General features: G+C 44.6%; 1 protein-coding gene across 1 annotated transcript in view; it reads left to right on the top strand.

Moving 5' to 3' along the window:
* The window catches only part of rims4 (regulating synaptic membrane exocytosis 4), a 118,978-nt gene that overhangs the window by 28,998 nt on the left and 68,597 nt on the right, over window positions 1-21,383 (top strand). Inside the window, exon 2 of the mRNA XM_048549973.2 lies at window positions 21,186-21,327. Coding sequence (XP_048405930.2) covers window positions 21,186-21,327 — 142 coding nt within the window. The remainder of the gene's footprint in view (window positions 1-21,185; window positions 21,328-21,383) is intronic.

The raw sequence follows: 21,383 nt of genomic DNA, 5'->3' as shown, positions 1-21,383 counted from the left end.
CTCCTGACCTGGTCTGGCCTACATGTGACTCCAGACCCGCAGCAGTATGTGGACTGTTAACTGCCCGATAGGCAATAAATGCTGCCTAGCCAGTGATGCCCACATCTCACGAATGAATTAAAAAAAAAATTCCTGGTAGGCAAGTTCATCATCACCTCCTGCCTCCTGTACTTCCTGCTTTATGAATGACTCTGATTCTGATTCTCTGTCCTGCCACCTTGAATGACCTGTGCATGTATACAATCACATTCTGAGGCACATTTGTAAATTGCTTCAAGCCAAGATCCTTCTTGTCTCCTGATGTATTCCCAATCACAAGTCATTGCACTTCTTAAACAAGATTCCTGAAAGTCACCCCAGGGAAGTTCTTGTTGGTGCTTCTGAAGAAATTTTTGAGGGAATTCCTACTGACCTTCCTAAAAGGCAGCCTTTCCTGAGCTGGTCACAAATGGAGTTTCAGCCTATTATCTTGTGTTCGTGTTTGGATTTCCCTACGTTCAAGTCTGTTTCTTAATGTCCTTGTTCTGATGAGTGTGGGATGAAAAGCTCCAGTTTTTTGTCTCCTTTTAGCTATGTTTAAGAAGCAGATTTGATGAAAGAGTACAATAGTTTGAAATGATGAAGGATTTTGTTCATGTAAACAAGAAGAAACTGTTTCCATTGGGGGTCGGAGGTGTTGGTGATGGGAAGTCATGAATTTGAGGTCATTTGTAAAAATACAAGAGAGAAATGAGCTTTTCTAATGTGGTGAGTTGTTAGGATCTAGAATGCTGATGATGTGAAACCTTAGTATATACTGAAGAAGACAGTAACAGTCTTCTGAAAGAGACGGACAGACATGTGAAATAGGTAGCCAGATGGCAGATGAAATTTGATGCAGAGAAGTGTGAAGTGATTCATTTTATAAAGAAGGAGTTGAGTCCATGTAAACTAAATGGTGTTGTTCTAAAGAGGAGGCTGAAACAGAATGTGGAACGTTATCGGGGCTTAAAGATTTAACATCAGAATATGGACTTTGATTGCATGCATACATGGTGTCCATGGAACATGCCTTGAGATATTGACACTCAATGCCCAACATATTAGGTCCTTCAGACCAAGTGGTGAGCTGAAATCACCAGGAACCTGCTCTGAACCCCTTGTCAAGAATTCTCAGTGTGTAGCTTGTATGAAAAGTTTGGCAAGATAGGAACTAGTGTAGATTTATAGCTGCTTTTGCTGGTGCAGACATGATGGGCTGAATGGTCTCTTCTGTGCTGTCTGAGTCTGTGATTATTTAATCTTGTCAAACTTTCCAAACAAGCTACACACCGAGAACTCTCGACAAGGGGTGCAGAGCGGATACCTGACAATTTCATCTCACTGCATAGCCTGATGGGCCTAATATGTTGGGTATTGAGTGTCAATATCTCAGGGCATGTTCCATGGGCACCATGTATGCATGCAACCGAAGTTCATACTCTGATATCAAATATTTAGGTCCCTATAACGTTCCACATTCTGTTTCTGCCTCCTCTTTAGAACAACACCATTTCGCTTACATGGCCTCAACTCGTTCTTCTTTGCAAAATGAATCACTTCACACTTCTCTGCATCAAATTTCGTCCGCTATCTGGTTACCTATTTCACATGCTTGTCCATGTCCTTCAGAAGTCTGTTACTGTCTTCTTCAGCATATACTGAGATTTCACGCATCATCAACATTAACAAGCTATAACCCCCTTAATGAACAACTCGTTGCTGTCTGGTGAGAAACCCGCCTCACTGCTTGGCAAATGCAGTAACTGTGGAGTGAGTTGCCCTGGTGTAGAACTAGGTATTGCTGGAGTTGGCCTGATTCTACTACAAACCAGAACATCAAATATTGGGACGATGCACTCCAGCTTTTATGCATTTGCCGAGAGGTGAGGTGAGTTTATCATGAGGCAAGTTGCCCGTTTAGGAGGGGTTTATGGCTTGCTAATGACCATCTCCAATAATCATAGACTCAGACAGTGTGGAAGAGACCATTCAGCCCATCGTGTCTGCACCAGCAAAAACTGCTATAAATCTGCACTAGTCCTTATCTTACCAAACTTTCCAAACAAGCTCGACACTGAGAATTCTCCACAGGGAGTTCCGAGCGGGTACCTGGCAATATCAGCTCACTGCGTGGTCTGAAGGATCTAATATGCTGGGCTGTAAGGTTTTGGAGTAGATTTGTTCCTTGGGTTGTGGGTGTTGAGGTTTGTTGGCTCACCAAGCTGGTTTCTTGTTTTGCAGACGTTTCGTTACCATGCTGGGTAACATCCTCAGTGCAGCCTCTGATGAAGCATTGGTGTATATTCCTGCCTGGTTTTTAAACTCTGAGGTCCATTGAGATGGATTGCTTCACTTCTGGTTTTCCTTCGTAGTGGAACATAAATGGGGTCGAGTTCAATGTGTTTATTAATAGCATGCTTCATGGAGTGCCAGGCTTCCAGGAATTCTCGTGCCTGTCTCTGCCTAGCCTGTGCCAGGATTTTGGTGTTGTCCCAGTCAAAGTGGTGGTTCTCCTTGTCCACGTGGATTGAGATGAGCAAGTATTGGTCTTGTCTTTTTGCAGCCACTTGGTGTTCATGTACTCTTGTTAGTTTCCTTCCTGTTTGTCTGATGTAGTGTTTCTCACAGTTTCTGCAGGGAATCTTGTAGATGACATTGGTCTTGTCCATGGCAGGGAGTGAGTCTTTAGTTTGGGTGAGCAGTTGTCAGAGGGTTGACATGGGCTTGTGTGCCAATTTGATGCCCAGCGGTCGTAGGAGTCTTGTTGTGATTTCCGACGTATTCCTGATGTAGGGTAGTGTGATGAGTGTGTCAGGGCATGTACTATCTTTCTGATGTGTAGGCATCTCCTGGCCTAGTTCTTTGGCTATCGATTATCCTTAAAAACCCGGAAGAGGTGTTCTTCTTTCTCTTGGCGTAGTTCCATGTTGCTGCCCTTTTGAATAGTGTTCGCACACAGCTTTGTTTGTGTGTGCTGGGATGGTTACTGTTGAAGTTCAGTAGTGTGAACAACAAACCAGCTTGGTGAGCCAACCAATCTCAATATGTTGGGCATTGAGTGTCAGTATCTCAGGGCGCGCACTGTGGGCACCATGAATGCGAACGACTGAAGTCCATACACGTTGACATCTGACATGTGCCAGCCTCTATGAACCCTCATGAGGGAAAATGTTATAGGCAATAGTGAGAGTGCTAGAGCATGAGCCTTGGTGGGAGTTGAATTCTGAAGTAGAGATAGAGTGAATGTGAGATTATAGAGAGAAAATGGTGGCTCTCATGCTGGTTTGATTTGATTTGATTTATTGTTGTCATATGCACCGAGATAAAGTGAAAAGTATTGTTTTATGTGCTATCCAGGCAAATCATACCTTACATGACAATGACTCACCCCTTTTGTTACCTTAAGCGACTGCAAGACATGCACATGGACAGCAGTGAATTGAGGGGAATGTAGGTTAGGTTATTTTAGTTTTGGATTAGGATTAATCCACGGCACAACATCATGGGCTGAAGGGCCTGTACTTTGCTGTAGTTTTCTATGTTCTATGTTCTATAAGTACATCAGGGTGCTAGAACAAAATTCAGAGCATCGTGTTAGAGCTACAGAGAAGGTGCAGAAACAGATCAACACTAATAAATGAGAGGTCTGTTCATAAGCTCGATAACAATGGAGAAGAAGCTGATCTTGAATCTGTTCATATGTGTTTCTAAGCATTTGTATCTTCTGCCCAATGGAAAGGGCTAGAAGAGAGGGTAACTGGTGTGGGAGGGGTCTTTGACTGCTTTCCCGAGGCAGTGGGAAATGTAGTTGGAGTCAATGGATGGAAGACTAGTTTGCGTAATGGATTGGGCTGCGTTCACAACTCGCTGTAATTTCTTGTGGTCTTGGGCAGAGCAGTTGCCAGACCAAGCTGTGCTGCATCTGGATAGGATGCTTTCTTTGGTGTATGTATAAAAATTGCTAAGAGTCATTGTGGACATGCTGCATTTCCTTAGCCTCCTGAGGCAATAGAGCTGTTGGTGTACTTTCTTGACTGTAGCATCAGTGTGGATGGACCAAGACAGATTGTTGGTGATATTACTCCTAGGAACCTGAAGCTCTGAACCATGCCCACCTCAGCACCATTCATATAGACGGGGGGGGGGATGTTGTCCAGTCCACTTCTTGAAGTCAATGACCAGCTCCTTCGTGTTGCTGACATTGGTGGAGAAATTTTTATCTTTACACCATGTCACTAAGCTCAATATTTCTTTCCTGTACTCTGTTTCATCATTGTTTGAGATCTGACCCACTACAGTAGTGTCATCAGCAAACTTGTACATGAAGTTAGAGCAGAATTTGGCCACACAGCCGTGAGTGTATAAGGAGTACAGTAAGGGGCCGAGTACACAGCCTTGCAGAGTACTTCTGTTGAAGATTATTGTGAAGTAGGTGTTGTCACTTGCCCTTACTGACTGTGGTCAGTGGGTCAGGATGTCAAGTATCTCATTGCAGAGTGGAGAGCAGAGTCCTAGGTTTTGGAGTTTGGAGATGAGCTTGTTTGTAATTATGGTGTTGAAAGTGGAACTAAAGTTGATAGGAGCTTGACATAGATATCCTTGTTATCCAGATGTTCCAGGGATTGAGTGTAGGGCCAGGAAAATGGTGTCTGTGTGGACCTATTATGATGGTTGGTGGATGAAGGCAATCTGAATTGAATTAGCTTTATTGCCACATATGCAAATGAATACAGTGAAAAGTTTAGTCACCGCGTTACATAGGAAAGAACGAGGAGCCATTGGATAAATCTGTTGAAGAGCCAGCACAGGCACTCTGGGCAGAATGGCCTCCTTTTGAGCGGTAGCATTTGTGATTGCCATTGGTTAAAGGATTTACATTGGCCTGGGCTCCAGGAAGAATTCAGCTATTCTTTGTGGAATAGCAGCTGTAGGATCTTTAACACACAGTGCATCAGTTTAACACTTCTTCTGATGTGTAGGACATAGGAGAGCTCAGGATTCCCTCGGAACTGAACTGAAATCTCAGCCTAGATTACATGCTTATATTCTGAACCCATAACCTGCTGATTCAGAAGAGAGTGTGCTACTGACAGAAACTAACCTGATGGTTGTGGCATAATCCTGTTGAGAGGGAAGGGGCCAGGAGTGCTGTGAATGAGAGGATCTAGTATATATGTGCGCGTTTGATTTGGTTCCAATCTGGTGCTTTGTTCAGCCTGTATTGTGGTGTTTGACAAATGAGGTTGCGCATTAGGTGTTTGGACATTTAGGGCAGTTTCCCAATCCACAGGACATCACTACCACTCATTTCTGTAGCAACAGTGCTCATTATAAAGCACATATTTCTATGTGGTCAGGAAAGCTTCCCCAGCACTGCAGCAATATAGGACAGTGTAATTCCATGCGGTAAATTGGAGATCTGTGTATATTCACACAATTCAAATTTATTGCGCACGCCTCAAGATTCACAGCAGACCATTTTAATCGTGGTACCCTGTACTTGCACCTAACACACTGCACAGCTACCTTCAAGTTTATTAAGTGCATCTTATTCACGAGGAGCTTGGTAAAGGGGCTGCCCACGCCCATATTGGGAGAGTGTAAAGCTGCACAATTTAACAGTGCAGAGTACCAGTCAGTGTAGGCATCCTGCAGAGGGCTGTGGCTGTTCAGTTATTAAAGGCAAAGATTGATGGTTTTGGGGTTGAAGGGGAATTAAAGAATATTGGGATAGTATGGGAAGATGAGACATGGTCACGGTGATGGCAGAGCAGATTCTAGGGGCTGAATGGCCCATTACTGTGCCTATTTCTTATGTACTGATGTAGGGCAGAAAACAACATTCATTATTTAATACCTCAGTATCTAGGGCAGACGTTTATATCAGAGTAATGTCATGCTTAAAATATAGAGCGTCTAACAGCACTATTTAATCCTGCAGTGTATATGACAATAACTGGGCACAACAATCTATAGAGCGACAGTGTATAACACTCCTGTGTAATGTTTCAGTGTGCAGTTTATCTGCCTGTTACAGCATTATTTCACACTGCAGTGTTTAGGCCAGTATTCTGTGCTGCAATATGTGTATGATAAGCAGCGTGTGTGGCACTTACTCCTGGAGTTACTGCCACATTTTAGTACAGCATGCCATGCTGAAAGACACTTGGAAATAGAAAAACTGCCCACATGGTGACATATTTTATTAATACTTTTCCAAGTTTTGAACAAAACAAAAAACTGAAATCCAGGCTGAGCCAGGGTAGGATTGCTGATGTACATTCTTGTTTTCTTTCGAGGAGTCCAGGACTTCCTGTTTGCAGCTCTCCAACTCACTTGACTCTGAGTGCAAGTGCATAATGTGGTGACATTATGATAGACTACTGGACAAGCAATCTGGAGGCAAGCTTTATGCTCCAGGGAGATTGGGTCAAAATGCCAACTCTTATTTAATTTCACTTGATGAAAATCTGAAATAAACTGCCACTGCTGGTGACTGTGTCAATGATCATCTTATTTTTATTCACTTGTGGGACATGGGCTAGCCCAGTATTTATTGCCCATCCCCAGATGCCCGTGAGAAGGTGGTGATGAGCTGCCTTCTTGAACAGTTACAGTCCATGTACTGTGTGTACACCCACAATGACCTTGGGAAGGGAATTCTGGGATTTTTACCCAGTGACACTGAGGAAATGGTGATGTTTTTCTAAGTCAGGATGGTGAGTGGCTTGAAGGGGATTTGCAGGGGCTGGTGTTCCCATGTATCTGCTGCCTTTGTCCTTCAGTTGGAAGTGGTTGTGGGTTTGGAAGGTGCTGTCTGAGGTTCTTTGGTGAGTTGCTGCAGCGCATCCTGTAGACAGTACACACTGCTGCTACTGAGCATCGGTGTTGGAGGGAGTGGAATGTTTGTGGATGTGGTGCCAATCAAGCAGCTGCTTTGTCCTGGATGGTGTCAAGCTTCTTGTGTGTTATTAGCATTCCACACATCCAGGGAAGTGGGGAGTATTCCATCACACCCCTGATTGTCACAAAAAAAACCCATCTGTTTCACACACTCCCTTTAGGGAAGGAAGTCTGCCATGCTTACCTGGTCTGGTCTCCACTTGACGTCAGACCCAAGCAATGTGGTTGACTCTTAATTGACCCCTGAAATGGTCCTAGCAAGCTGTTCTATTTAAGGGTGCTCAGGATTGGGAAACAGGTAGAGATGCTAAACATGAAAAATGGGGTTTTTGTCAACTGACTGGCCTCCAGTCTCTGACCTTTGGCCAACCAATGCATCCATCTTTGTTATATTGCCTTCCTCTGCCAATACACCAGCAAAAAGGAATCATTAGCCAATGGGATGATTCTCGACTGTCTGCCAAATGTCTTTTCTTTACTCCATTTTCAATACTTTTATATCTGCTTGAGAAATGTACAAAGAAAATGACCAGATCTCCATTTTTTATTTTAAATGTTCCTGTGGTTTGCCTTCAGGATTCGACATAATGTGCTGAGCATCAATCTTTAGTGTCTGGAAACTCCAGGCCGATTCTGCAGGATTAAAATGCAAATATCCTGTGGAAAAACAAAGAAAATAAAAACAGCTGGTCAATTGAAACTCCTTTTGGTACAGCTAAGGTGCCAAATGTTGATGTTTTCAGCTTGCAAGAATAGCGGTAGCCTACATAGTGCTGCTTTTTACTGAGGCAGAATCTGCTTCTGGAATATTCTAGAGACTACTATCAGAAAACTACAGCAGAGGTCTTCACCCAGAGAGTGGTGACTGTAGAATTCTCTGCCACAGAAAGCACTTGAGGCCAAAACATTGAATGTTTTCAAGATATAGTTGTTAGGGCTAAAGAGGAGGAAGTGGGAACTAGACATTGAGTTGATGGTCAGCCATGACCATTTTGAATGGTGGAGCAGGCTCGAAGGGCTGAATGGCCTACTCCTGTTCTCTCTGCAAATTGCAGGCCCTGGTCTCTCAGACACCCCTCATGCCCCACTTTCATGATTCTCAATGAGCAGTTGCAAAGATTTTCAAGCCTCCAAACAGTATGACAGTGGGTTGCAAAATTCTGGATAAGTTAGTCATCCTCAAATACGCATCCAAGTCCCTGTTTAGATTCAACATCTTAACTTTCAACAAAGGTGCTTCCTAGTTTCTGACAGTATGTTGTACAACCAAAATTATAAACTTGTGAAAGTTAATCATCAATTCGAATCAAGACTTGTTTGACTGGGGCATATGAGGCTGAGGGATGGCCTTATTGAGGTTTATAAAATCATGAGGGATAAAGATAGGGTGAATGAAAGGTGTTGTTTCCCTGGGGGGCGTATTTTTAATGCGAGAGAAGAAACGTTTTAAAAAAAAGGTGGGGGGGGCACCTTTTTTTAAACAAGAGAATTGCTTGTGTATCGAATGAGGTGGTGGTGGCAGATACAGTTACAATGTTTAAAAGACATTTCGATAAGTACATGAATAAGAAATGTTTGGAGGCAGAGTGCAGGCAGGTGGGACTAGTTTATTTTGGGATTACGGTCGACATGGATTGGTGGGGCTGAAGGGTCTGTCTCTGCGCTGTATGACTTTATGACTCTATGACGTATCAGTCCCTGGATTCTAAAATGCGAACATTCTAGATGTAGGGGACCAAAGGGTAAAGCTGAGATGACGTGATGGTTTTTACTGGCAGACACAGGCTTCCTGCTAACCCATTAAACTGCAGTTTATTCTACCTTGCATTTTGCTCTGATCGATTGAATTTCAATTATGTATTGGTTCAATTAGTTAATAAAAGCATACTTTAAAGAATATTGCTTGAAATATGAAATGTCATCATACTGCTAAACTGAGTGCAGTATGTGGAACAGATTTAGTGCCATGAATAGTTAAACCTAAAATAAAACAAAGAACTTCAGATGCTCGAGATCTGGAGCAGTCAAAAACAGAATTTGCTGAAGGATCTCAGCGGCCATGGTGGTATCAGTGGAGAGAAAGCAGAGTTAACATTTCAAGTCCAGTAATCCTGCTTCAGATCGCCTGAATAACCTGTCCCAACGATGTGTCACAGGACTTGAAATGTTGCTGTTACTTTTTGTCCCTATCGTAGTTCGTTCATTTGCAAATATTGTTGATTTCCTTATGCTGTGCCGTCCCACTGGTATCCAATGGCACTCCTGTAAAGAAAATGAGAGCTCTCTTTGAAGGATCCTGACCAATATTTATCCCTCTATCGATAGCTCTGAAAGAGTAGATCCAGTCATTACTGCATGGCTCTTTGTGGGATCTTGCAGTGCACAGTTTGGCTGCTACCCCTGTTACAACAGCGGCTACACTTGGAAAAGTATTTCGTCAGCTGTCGAGCATTTTGGTGTGCCAGGTGGTCTTGAAGTTTAGGAATGCCAATCCATTTTTTAAATTTGAGACATTCTAACTGCTTTCTCAGCCAATGGTGTGCTTTAGTGATGGAGGCACTGTATCTGCAGGCTGTCAAGAAGGAACCTCAAAAGGGGCAATTAGGGATGGGCAGCTGATGCTGGTGAAACCAGCAATGCCCACGTCTGTGAATGGCTAAGAGAAATTGTTCTTGTAAGAAGCAAGTAGGAAGAGAACTTTCAGACCCTCAGATCTTCTACTGCATTCACTAGGATCTGATTTGTGATCTTCACTCTGCCTTCCTACACTATCTCCATTCCCTTTGTGTCTATAAATAAGTCAATTTCTTTTTGGAAATGTAGCAGGCGATTTGTAAGAAATTGAAATCTGTTAAAGTGAACAGATAATCTGTGGGTTGAGGGAGTTTTATTTTAAAATTCACCCATTGGATGTGGGTGTTACTGGCTGGCCCACCATTTATTACCTATCCCTAGCTCACCGCCGAAAGGATATTGACAGTGGGGGAATTAGGGATAGTGTTACCATTGGATGTCATCAGCAGTGGTTAGATTGTCTCTTATTGGAGATGGTCATAGCCTGACATTTGTGTAATGTGTATGTTACTTGCCACTTGTCAAATTAAGCCTGGTTATTGTCTAGATCTTGTTGTATTTGAACGTGGACTGCATCAGTATCTGGGGAATCATGAATGTTGCTGAACATTGTGCAATCATCAGCGCTCATCCCCACTCCTGACCTTATGATGGAGGGAGGGTCGTTGATGAAGCAGCTGAAGATGGTTGGTGCCTAGGACACTACCCTGAGAGACTCCTGCACAGATGTCCTGGAGCTGGGATGATTGACCTCTGACAACCATGACCATCTTCCTATGTGTCAGGTATGACTCCAACCAGTGGAGAATTTTCCCTCTGGTTCGCATTGACTCCAGTTTTGCATTGGCAGCTCGGCCAAATACAGTCCTGAGGCCCAGTGCTCTCGCTCTCATCTCACCTCTGGAATGCGGCTCTTTTGTCCATGTTTGAACGAAGGCTGTAATGATCTTGGGTGTTAGGTGGCTCCGGTGGAACCCAACTGGGCGTTAGTGAGCCTGTTCTGGCTGAGTAGGTGCTGCATGACAGCACTGTTGATGATACCTTCCTTCACAACTGTCCATCAAACTGCAGAGAATTTGAAGCATTGCAGCAGGCCAGACAATGCCTCGGTTTAGAATTTTCATCTGAAAGATAGCACCTATGACAGTGAACTCCCTCAGTACCTGAGTGAAATATCTGGCTGGGTTGTGTGTGTAGGGTGGGGTTTGAATCTGTAACATTTTGAGTCTGAAACAGAGATTGCCTTCTTCACACACTTTTCATGCATTTGTAGCTCATTACTAACCTCCATTTTCATCTCAGGGGATCTTGATACATAGACACTGGGATGGCCTGAATGGCCTGATCTTGTCCTATCATTAGTGGGCAATGTGTGTTACTGATGCCTGAGTAAGTCTTGTTTGAGTGAAATATTTGCAGGTTAGGTGTTCAGACTGAGCAGCACCTGTACAGTGACTTTCCTGTTCAAATCTTTATTAATAGAACTGCAGATGGAAGGAGTGTATGCAGTGGTTTGTTTGAACTGGTGACTGCTTTGATTTATTTTTAAACTAAAGAAAGAACTTGTATCGCCTTTGCATTTTCCGCAAAATCAGGGTTTTACGGAGCCCTTCACAGCTAATAAAGACATTGTGAAGCAGAGTTGCTGAGGTCTTGGAAACACAGTCTCAAACACATGTACAAAGTCAGATCCCAGAGAGAGAATCTATTTTACTAATGTTGGAAATTAGAATATCTTCCTTGCTTTACTTCAACAGGGTGATTTAAATCCATCCATGTTTTCACTTCAACCGGAATTTTGCCATTGAAATGGCACAGTTTTAATCAATATCTTTAACGTACTGTCATTTATTTACTGTAAACATACTTGCTCAACTCTGTAACTCCAGTCAATGAAGTAGTAGCTGCTTACTTGCTCAGCTATAATCCTTGTACTTGCTTGATTTTCTGTTCTTACTAACCGACCTTAATCTGTCAGCAATGACATACATTCTAAAAGCTGCTAAATTTGTTTCAAAGATTTGAAAGCTACAAGTATAGCTGTATAATTTCTTTTGTCAAAAATAATGTTATGCGTTCCTTGGTGTCGTCCTCAACTAGAAATCTTTCTGTGAATGATTCGTACTATCAAACAGCACAGAATTTGAGCAATTTAGCTCAGTGATCTTTGCTCCTCCAATAGTCTCCTCGCCTTGCTATTGATTGGTCCAGCAATCTGGATATTCTGTTAAAGTCAGTGTTCTTTGTGTGCGAGCTGAGCCAGTGAACAGTAGAATGTTGTTTGACTGCAGGGAATCAAACCAGACCAGCCCAGTGACATTGGCTGCTATTACCCATTCATTATGGCCAGTCTCAGCTCAAAAGGTATTGCTATTTCTATGATAACACGGTGTAAAGCTGGATGAACACAGCAGGCCAAGCAGCATCGTAGGATCAGGAAGGCTGATGTTTTGGGCCTAGATCCTTCATCAGAAGGCAGTTCCTATGGTCTCTGATAGATCACTATTTCTGTGGTGACCCACAGAAATTGGACAATATCCTGGGATATGCCAATCCTGAACATCTCAGGACCACAGTGGGAAGACTGGGCACCCAACTCACACCCTCAAAACCATCCATCTGCTCCCTCTTTACCCTTATCCAGTCACCCCTTTCAGACCTCCATCTCTTCCCACTTTATCCTGTGATCTATCTCAACCTTCACAACGTTCCCTCTCCTTTCCTTTTTAGCTTGTCTTCTCTTTCATTCAGTTCATCCCCATTCAGACCTCCATCTCCTCCCCTTTTACCACCTCATCCAACTCATTCACTCAAATCCCTTTATCTTCTCTTGCTTACCCCATCAATCCCTCGTCTAAATCACTCCAAATATTCACCCCAGCCCCTTATCCCTGCCCAACTATGTCTCTCCATTTCTCTTTTACTCATCTCACCCCTCCTTTCTTACTTGAGTTCTTCCTCGTCTATTTCTTGCCCTAAACCTTTCACCTTTGGGACATTATATTACAATTGTATAAGTCGTTGCTGAGGCCCCACTTGGAGGATTGTGTACAGTTTTGGTCACCCTGTTATAGGAAAGACATTTGTTAAACTGGAAAGTGTGTGAACAATATGTAGAGGATGTTGCCAGGACCACTAGGCCTGTGTTATAGGGAGAGGATGGCTGGGATAGGACTTTATTCCTTGGAATGTAGGAGAATGAGGGGTGACCTTATTGAGGTGTATAACATCATGAGGGGCATAGATAAGATGAATGTATGTTGTCTTTTTTCCAGGGATGGGGAATTGAGAATTGAGGTGAGAGGGGAAAGATTTAAGAAGGATCTGAGGGGCGGCAACTTCATTCAGAGAATGGAATGGGCTGCCAGAGGAAGTGTTTGAGGCAGGTACAATTGCGACATTTAAAAAATCATTTGGATAGGTTCATGGATGGGAAGGGTTTAGAGTGACATAACCAAATGCAGACAATTGGAACGAGCTGAGTGGGCAGCATGGACCAGTTTCCATGCTGTATTACTCATGACTCTATATGACCTAACTTACTCCCTCACTCCTCATACCCTCATCCTCCATCTTCACCCAGCTCGTGCTTTCATCCTCTCAACTCGTTTGCCCCCATCTCGCCACATTTGCATGTCCCCTCCCCTCAACCCAGCTCTCCTCCCCCAAGTGCACATCCATACTGAGCTCCCCTCCCCTGTCACTACCCTGCTCCCTCCCACAACCCTTCCCCAAGTACCCCTCCCCCTCCTCTCACCCAGCTCCCCTCCCACTTTGCACACTCCACATGCACTTTGTGACTGGAGGAACAAACTGAGACACTCTCATTTTCTTATACAATTCATTCTGAGTATGTGTAAATATTTGGATGGGGCAATAAAACTGGAGATGTAACATTTTAGGTGGTGAGGGAAAGAATATACACAGGGACAGGAGGACAATGCTGTAAATAAAACCCTGTTGAATATTGAGAGCCAGCTCAGGCAATATGGCTCGCATATCTGTCTGTGTCACAGAAATATTATGGTGCAGAAGGACACTATTTGGACGCCTGCACAGGCCCTTCTAACAAGCATCAATCCCTAGTGCCAGTCTCCCGCACTCGCTCCATAATCAGCCATGCCTCTCTGGAATGACCCAGTTGAACCTGCTTCCTCCATATATCTGACAGTGCATTCTACACCAAGCCTTGCATGTATCATGGATTTTCAGTACATATTGTGAGTATTATGGAAGGTCATACATCCAATGGAGCCTGTAGCCACTGACTTGGCGCTGATGTCTTTTATCCAATCTCACTCATATTATGGGGAAGAATGGTGCATTTCTCCATTGACTCCAGAGAGAGTGCCTGCCCCACCCATTAACCAGAAACTGCCAGCACAGAGCAACGTTTCTTCATTGACTTTAGTGACCCTTAACCCTCAACATCGGGTATCCAGCAGGGTGCTCGTGGCCTGGATTGGGACTGGATGACTACATTCAAATAATGTCATCTGTGAGGTTTCAGGTTCCTGAATATAAATTCACTGCAGGAACACACTGAGGCTTCTGAGACATCGATCTGGCCTCTCAGATGGTCATGAATGACCACTTGATATTATTTTGACTAAAAGTAAGGGAATTCTTTAACTAGTGATAATGGGAACTGCAGATGCTGGAGAATCCAAGATAACAAAGTGTGGAGCTGGATGAACACAGCAGGCCAAGCAGCATCTCAGGAGCACAAAAGCTGATGTTTTGGGCCTAGACCCTTCATCTGAAACATCAGCTTTTATGCTCCTGAGATGCTGCTTGGCCTGCTGTGTTCATCCAGCTCCACATTTTATTATCGTGAATTCTTTAACTAGTTCATTGTTCTTATCGCAAACTCTTCCTACAGGAGAAGAGAGCGACTAATGGAAATAATCAATTCATTTGTACTCTTCCCATTGCTAGCACTGTAATATTCACCATTTCTTTCTTTCTCTCCCTCCATTTTCTTTAGCTGTATTTTTCACAATTTTTCTTGCTTCTTCCCCCAGCTGCTTCATCCTTTGATTAGTGGACTCTTACCTTCATTTCTATTTGGCCTATTGTTCTGGGTTTTATGTGATCCATCTGGCTAAAGATGTGAATTACTGCACTATCCATGCTCCTGATTTCTCGGAATTGTCTCAAGTGACCTTTAGTTCCTGTTTCAATCAGGACGTTTTAGCCTGTAATCAGCATAATTACACTGAGCTGTTCAATGCAAGGCCTTGCTGGGTTTGTCAATAAAATTATATCAGAGTCCAATCTCTACACAAAGGCCCTTCAGGCTGTCAACTTCACTCATTCGTCTGATAAAATTATTTTCAAATGAACAGTTCATCAACATCAAACAGATGCATGATTTGGAACTGTTTTGCATGCTATTCATGCTGAGTACTGTTGGGATCTTGCTGTGCATATGCATGGCTCCTTGAAGGTGACAGGATGGAAAGATGAGGGGGTAAAGAAGGTATATGGTATATATAAAAAAAAACTGCAGGTGCTGGAGATCTGAGCCAAACAAGAACTGAGATTTCTAGAGAAACTCAGCAGGTCTGGCGCACCGATGGAGAGAAAAACAGAGTTAATGTTTAGAGGCTGGTGACAATTCGTCAGATCTTCTGTTTGCAGAGGACAGGGGAAGTGGCCACCACTTAAGGGGAGGTGATAGCCTAGGTGGTATTATTGCTAGACTGTTAATCCAGAGAGCCAGGTAATGCTACAGGGACCCAGGTTCAAATGCCGTCATGGCAGATGGTGGAATTTGAATTCAATAAATTAGGTAGAATTCAGAATCTAACGATGACTATGAATCCATTGTTGGCTGTTGGAAAAACCCATCTGATTCACTAATGTCCTTAAGGGAAGGAAACTGCCATTCTTACCTTCTCTGGCCAACATATGGCTCCAGACTCTCAGCAATGTGGTTGACTGTGAATTCCCCTCTGGGCAATTAGGAATGGGCAATAAATGCTGTCTGGCCAGTGATGCCCTGATCCCATTAACGAATAAAAGAAAATAAAATGCAACCAGACCTGCTGAATTTCTCAAGGCACAAGCGATGCATCTCTTTATCAGTCATGGTATAGAAGACAAGAGCTGGAAGTTGTGATGAAGCTGTACAGGACTTTGGTCAGGCTGCAGCTGGAGTACAGTTCGCAGTTCTCATCACCACACTGTCAGAAAGATGTGATTGCACCTGAGGGGGTGCAGAGGAGAATCTCCAGGGTGTTGCCTGAAATGGAGTGATTCAGTCGCATTAGTCACTGTAATCCGCCCTCAGTCCCGTTAGTCACTACATTCCGCCCTCAGCCCCATTAGTTGCTGTAATCATCCCTCACTCCCGTTAGTCGCTTTAATCCGCCCTCACTCCCGTTAGTCGCTGTAATCATCCCTCACTCCCATAGTCACTGTAATCAGCCCTCACTCCCGTTAGTCGCTGTAATCAGCCCTCACTCCCATTAGTCGCTTTAATCCGCCCTCACTCCCGTTAGTCACTACATTCCACCCTCAGCCCCATTAGTCACTGTAATCAGCCCTCAGTCCCATTAGTCGCTTTAATCCGCCCTCACTCCCGTTAGTCACTACATTCCGCCCTCAGTCCCATTAGTCGCTTTAATCCGCCCTCACACCCATTAGTCGCTTTAATCCGCCCTCACTCCCATTAGTCGCTGCAATCCGCCCTCAGTCCCGTTAGTCACTACATTCCGCCCTCACTCCCGTTAGTCGCTGTAATCAGCCCTCACTCCCGTTAGTCGCTTTAATCCGCCCTCACTCCCGTTAGTCACTACATTCCGCCCTCAGCCCCATTAGTCGCTGTAATCCGCCCTCACACCCATTAGTCGCTTTAATCCGCCCTCAGTCCCATTAGTCGCTGTAATCCGCCCTCACTCCCATTAGTCGCTGCAATCCGCCCTCACTCCCATCAGTCGCTTTAATCCGCCCTCAGTCCCATTAGTCGCTTTAATCCGCCCTCACTCCCATTAGTCGCTGTAATCCGCCGACAATCCTATTCATGAGCGATGATGTGAGACTTTGATGGGCTGGGGCTGTTTTACTTAGAGAAGTCTGGGTTGTGGGGTAGCGGGTTGGGGGTGTGTTGGTGGTGGTCTGATTGCCATATGCAAAACTATGATTGACATAGAGTAGATTAGGATAACATTTTCCCCTTAGAGGGGTCAGTTACCAGGAGGAGCAGTTTTAAGGTAAGGAGCAAGAAGTATAGAGGAGATGGGATCAAATTAAATCCCAAGGCATTTTATACATATATGAGGAGTACGAGGACTATGAGGGAAAGGTTGAAACCTATTAGGGACCAAAATATCTACCATTGCGTGGAACCAGTGGATGTGAGTGAGGTCTTAAATGAATACTTCGCATATTTTCACAGAGGAGAAAGACAACATAGCTGGAGATTTCAGTTAGGATGGTGAGGTTCTAGAACAATAAGATGCTTATGGTTTTGGGTCAAGGCGATGGCATGAATTGGGGATTGGTTGACTGCTAGAAGACAGAGTACGGATAAAGGAGTCATTTTCAGCTTGGAAGCTGGTGGCTAATGAAGCTCTTCAGGCGTCATGTTGAGACCACAACTAATAACATCATATGTTATCTCTCTGGATGGGAGAACTGAGGGCACTTTTGCTCAGTTTTTAGATGTCACAAAGATGGGTAGAGGAGAAGCAGGGAGGCTGCAGAAGGACTTGAAGAGCTAGCAGAAAAGGCAGATGGAATATAATGTGGGAAAGTGTGAGGTTGTGCACTTTTGCAGGAAGCATAGAGGCATTTACTATTTTATAAATGAGGAAGGGCTTGGGAAATCTGAAGCACAACGGGACTTGAATGTCCTAGTTCAGACTCCTCTTAAGGTTAACATGCAGGTTCAGTTTGCATTTGTCTTCCTAATTGCCATGTGAGCATTCATTTCAAGGGGGGCTAGGATGCAAATGCAGAGATGTTCTGCTGAGGCTGTATAAGATTCTGGTTAGACCACATTTGGAATATTGTGAACAGTTTTGGGTCCCATTTCTAAGGAAGGATGCGTTAGTGTTGGAGGAAGTCCAGAGGAGGTTTACAAGATTGATCCTGTGGGTGAAGGCTTGCCATATGAGGAGTGGTTGAAAATGTGGGTCTGTACTCGAGTTTAGAAGGATGTGCGGGGATCTGATTGAAACTTACATAGTACAAAGAGGCCTGGATGGAGTGGAGAAGATGATTTCATTATTAGGAGAGATTACTGTCCAAAGGCAGAGCCTCAGATGGAAGGGATACCCTTTAAAACTGAGATGAGAGAGAATTTCTTTATTGGAGGTTGGTGAATCTGCCACAGTGGGCCATGAAGGCCAGGTCATTGAGAGTATTTAAGACAGATAGGTAGGTTCTTGATTGATAAGACGATCAAAGGTTACAGGGAGAAGGCAGGAGAATGAGGTGGAGAAACATATCTGCCATGATCAAATGGTGAAGCAGACTCAATGAGCCAAATTGGCCTAATACTGCTCCTATTTCTTCTGGTCTTATGGTCTGAAATCTAATCGTTGGCCTCCCTTCAATGACTATCCTTTCCTCTGTGTGACAAGGCCTGATTGATCCAAACCATTAAAATGTGGATCCTTCCGTTCCTGCTGGCTCTGTAATGATGCCGTCTCCAGCTACTAGAATTCATTTTTCATAAACAAATTGCATAATTACTGTGAGTCACTTGGAAACAGAAAATGCTGAACAATAATTACTGACATTTCATGAGCCATTTTTATTATTGGGGATTTTAATGTGGTAGGTGGAGTGTAAATTAATGTTGATAAATATTTTGGAATCCAACAGCTCCGAGTCAAGGAAAGGTGGCACTTCTTACAATGACAGAGATCTTTACGATGTATTCTGCTTTTGCTTCTACCCAACAGTTTAGTGTTTCAGATACGTGAAAACTGAGATGAATGGGTGGTCCTGATTATCGGGGGATCTCAACCTGGGGCGGGGGGAGGGGTGCGGGGGTGGGTGGCCACAGGGTAGACCATTTTGGACTGAAATGTGGACAAAGGTCTTCGGCCAGAGAGTGATGTATCTGTGAAATTCTCTGCGACAGAAAGTGATAAATCTCAAAACAGTAAAGATTTTTCAAAAAGAGCTAGATTTAGTTTTGAGGGCTAAATGCAAGAACAGAGTTGGATGATCAGCCATGATCATGCTGGACAGTGGAACAGACTCAAAGGGCTGAATGGCCTATCCTGTTCCTTTTTTCTGTGTTCCTAAAAGAGCATATTTGTTCAATTTGCCTTTTACCAACATGGGAATCAGGGTTATAGTGGGACAGAGGGCGCACTGCAGCGGCCACCGGGGCTGAGGGCGGACTGCAGCGGCCACCAGGGCTGAGGGCGGACTGCAGCGGCCACCGGGGCTGAGGGCAGACTAAAAAGAAACAAAGAAACCTACAGCACAGGAACAGGCCCTTTGGCCCTCCAAGCCTGCGCCGATCAAGATCCTCTGTCTAACCTCTCATCTATTTTCTAAGGGTCTGTATCCCTTTGCTCCCTGCCCGTCCATGTACCTGTCCAGGTACATCTTAAAAGACGCTGACGTGTCTGCGTCTACCACCTCTGCTGGCAACGTATTCCAGGCGCCCACCACCCTCTGTGTAAAGAACTTTCCACGCATATCTCCCTTAAACTTTCCTCCTCTCACTTTGAACTCATGACCCCTAGTAATTGAGTCCCCCACTCTGGGGGGGGAAAAAGCTTTTTGCTATCCACCCTGTCTATACCCCTCATGATTTTGTAGACCTCAATCAGGCCCCCCCTCAATCTCCATCTTTCTAATGAAAATAATCCTAATCTATACAACCTCTCTTCATAGCTAGTGCCCTCCATACCAGGCAGTAGTGACTAATGGGACTGAGGATGGAGTGTAGTGGCTAATGGGGCTGAGGGTGGAATGTAGTGGCTAATGGGGCTGAGGGCAGATTGTAGTGGCTAATGGGGCTGAGGGTGGTATGTAGTGGCTAATGGGGCTGAGGGCAGATTGTAGTGGCTAATGGGGCTGAGGGCGGAATGTAGTGGCTAATGGGGCTGAGGGCAGAATGTAGTGGCTAATGGGGCTGAGGGCGGAATGTAGTGGCTAATGGGGCTGAGGGCAGAATGTAGTGGCTAATGGGGCTGAGGGCGGAATGTAGTGGCTAATGGGGCTGAGGGCGGAATGTAGTGGCTAATGGGGCTGAGGGCGGAATGTAGTGGCTAATGGGGCTGAGGGCGGAATGTAGTGGCTAATGGGGCTGAGGGCGGAATGTAGTGGCTAATGTCTAATCTTTATCAATGACTTCCTCTCAAGCTGACAGGAAAGCGAGGGGAATATCACGGTGGCAACACTGAGTATTCCTTATGGGACCCCCTTGTCCACTCTTCCTTCACTGCCAGAACCTCCCCAACTGTCCCACAGCACCTTTCCCTGTGACCAGCGAGGGTGTAATTCCTGGCTGTTTACTTCCTCCCTCCCCAGTATCGAAGGCCCCCGACACACCTTCCCAACGAAACAGCACGTTACCTGCATTTCACAGAATCGCGTCGATTGCATTTGTTGTTGACAATGTGGTCTGTCGCAAGATGAAAGCAGACTGGATGACCGCTTCACCGTATTTGTATGTTCTGTTTGCAGGCATAACCCTGAGCTTCCGATTGCCTGCCACGTCAACCCTCCACCCTGTTCCGTGGCCAAAGCCTCAGTCTCAGGCTTGCTGCAGTCTTCCAGTGAGGCTCAGAGCAAACTGGAGGACCAAAACCTCATCTTTGAGCTGGGCACCATACAGCCTTCAGGACTCAACATTGGCTCAGTACCTGAGCACCGTCCTCCATGTTTGTCATCATCCCCTTACTCCCCCAGGTCTGGTTCTGAATGGGCATCAACCATTTTTGAGTATTCACATTTCTCATACAGCATTTACCTCCCTCTCAGCTTATCGTGTCTTTTTCTTCTCTCTCTCTGTCTCTCTCTGACCCTCACTTTCCCCTGCTTCTCTTTCCCTCTCTCTTCTCTCTGCGCCCCATCTCCATATACTCTATTCACTCCTTTCCCAACCCTATTGTTCATCGTTTCCCAGAAGCTTTCAGTTCTGACAAAGGATGACTGGACTTTATGCATTAACTCTGTTTCTCTCTCTTCAGATGTCGCCAGACCTGCCGAGTTTCTCCAGCACCTTGTGTTTATGTTTCACATTTCCAGCATCTGCAGTTTTTTGTTTCATTACTCCACCTTATCTCGTTGTTCGCCTATATCTACCTCCAGTCACTTTAAAACTATGCCCCCTTGTAATAGCTACCTCCTCCCTAGGAAAAAGTCTCTGGCAGCCCGCTGTATCTATACCTCTGATCATTTTGTACACTTCTATCAAGCTACCTCTCGTCCTTCATCGTGACTGTGACAAAAATTGAGTTAACTCTGGGCCTTGGGACTCTGCACATGAGGCTGTTGGCTCCTTATCACTAAGTAAAGCTCATCAACTGTACCACTCCTTTTATTTACATATGTATGCTGTAGGTTGGACAGCTATCTCTCTAGGATAGTGTTGAAGATCTTTCCCTTTACGGGGTCAATCTAAACTGCTGTTCCTCTTTCTCACCTGATGTTCGAATCATGTGGCCAGGCACACTGTCTTCCAATGACATGGATTTTATTGTATCTCATAGATGGTGATGGCCGTAAACTACGAGGTGCAATCCAGCGCAGCACGGAGACAGGACTTGCTGTGGAGATGCCAAGCAGGACTGTTCGCCAAGCCAGCCATGAGTCCATTGAAGAAAGCATGAATAGCTATGGCTCTGAAGGGAAGTAAGTGGTGACAGGATGGGGTGTACCCAGCACAGGGTCTTCGGGTCTGATGTAGT

Source organism: Stegostoma tigrinum, chromosome 19 (assembly GCF_030684315.1).
Source record: "Stegostoma tigrinum isolate sSteTig4 chromosome 19, sSteTig4.hap1, whole genome shotgun sequence".
Classification (NCBI taxonomy): domain Eukaryota; kingdom Metazoa; phylum Chordata; class Chondrichthyes; order Orectolobiformes; family Stegostomatidae; genus Stegostoma; species Stegostoma tigrinum.
The sequence above is the reverse complement of the archived record's forward strand: the minus strand, read 5'-3'. Positions and strand labels throughout refer to the sequence as shown.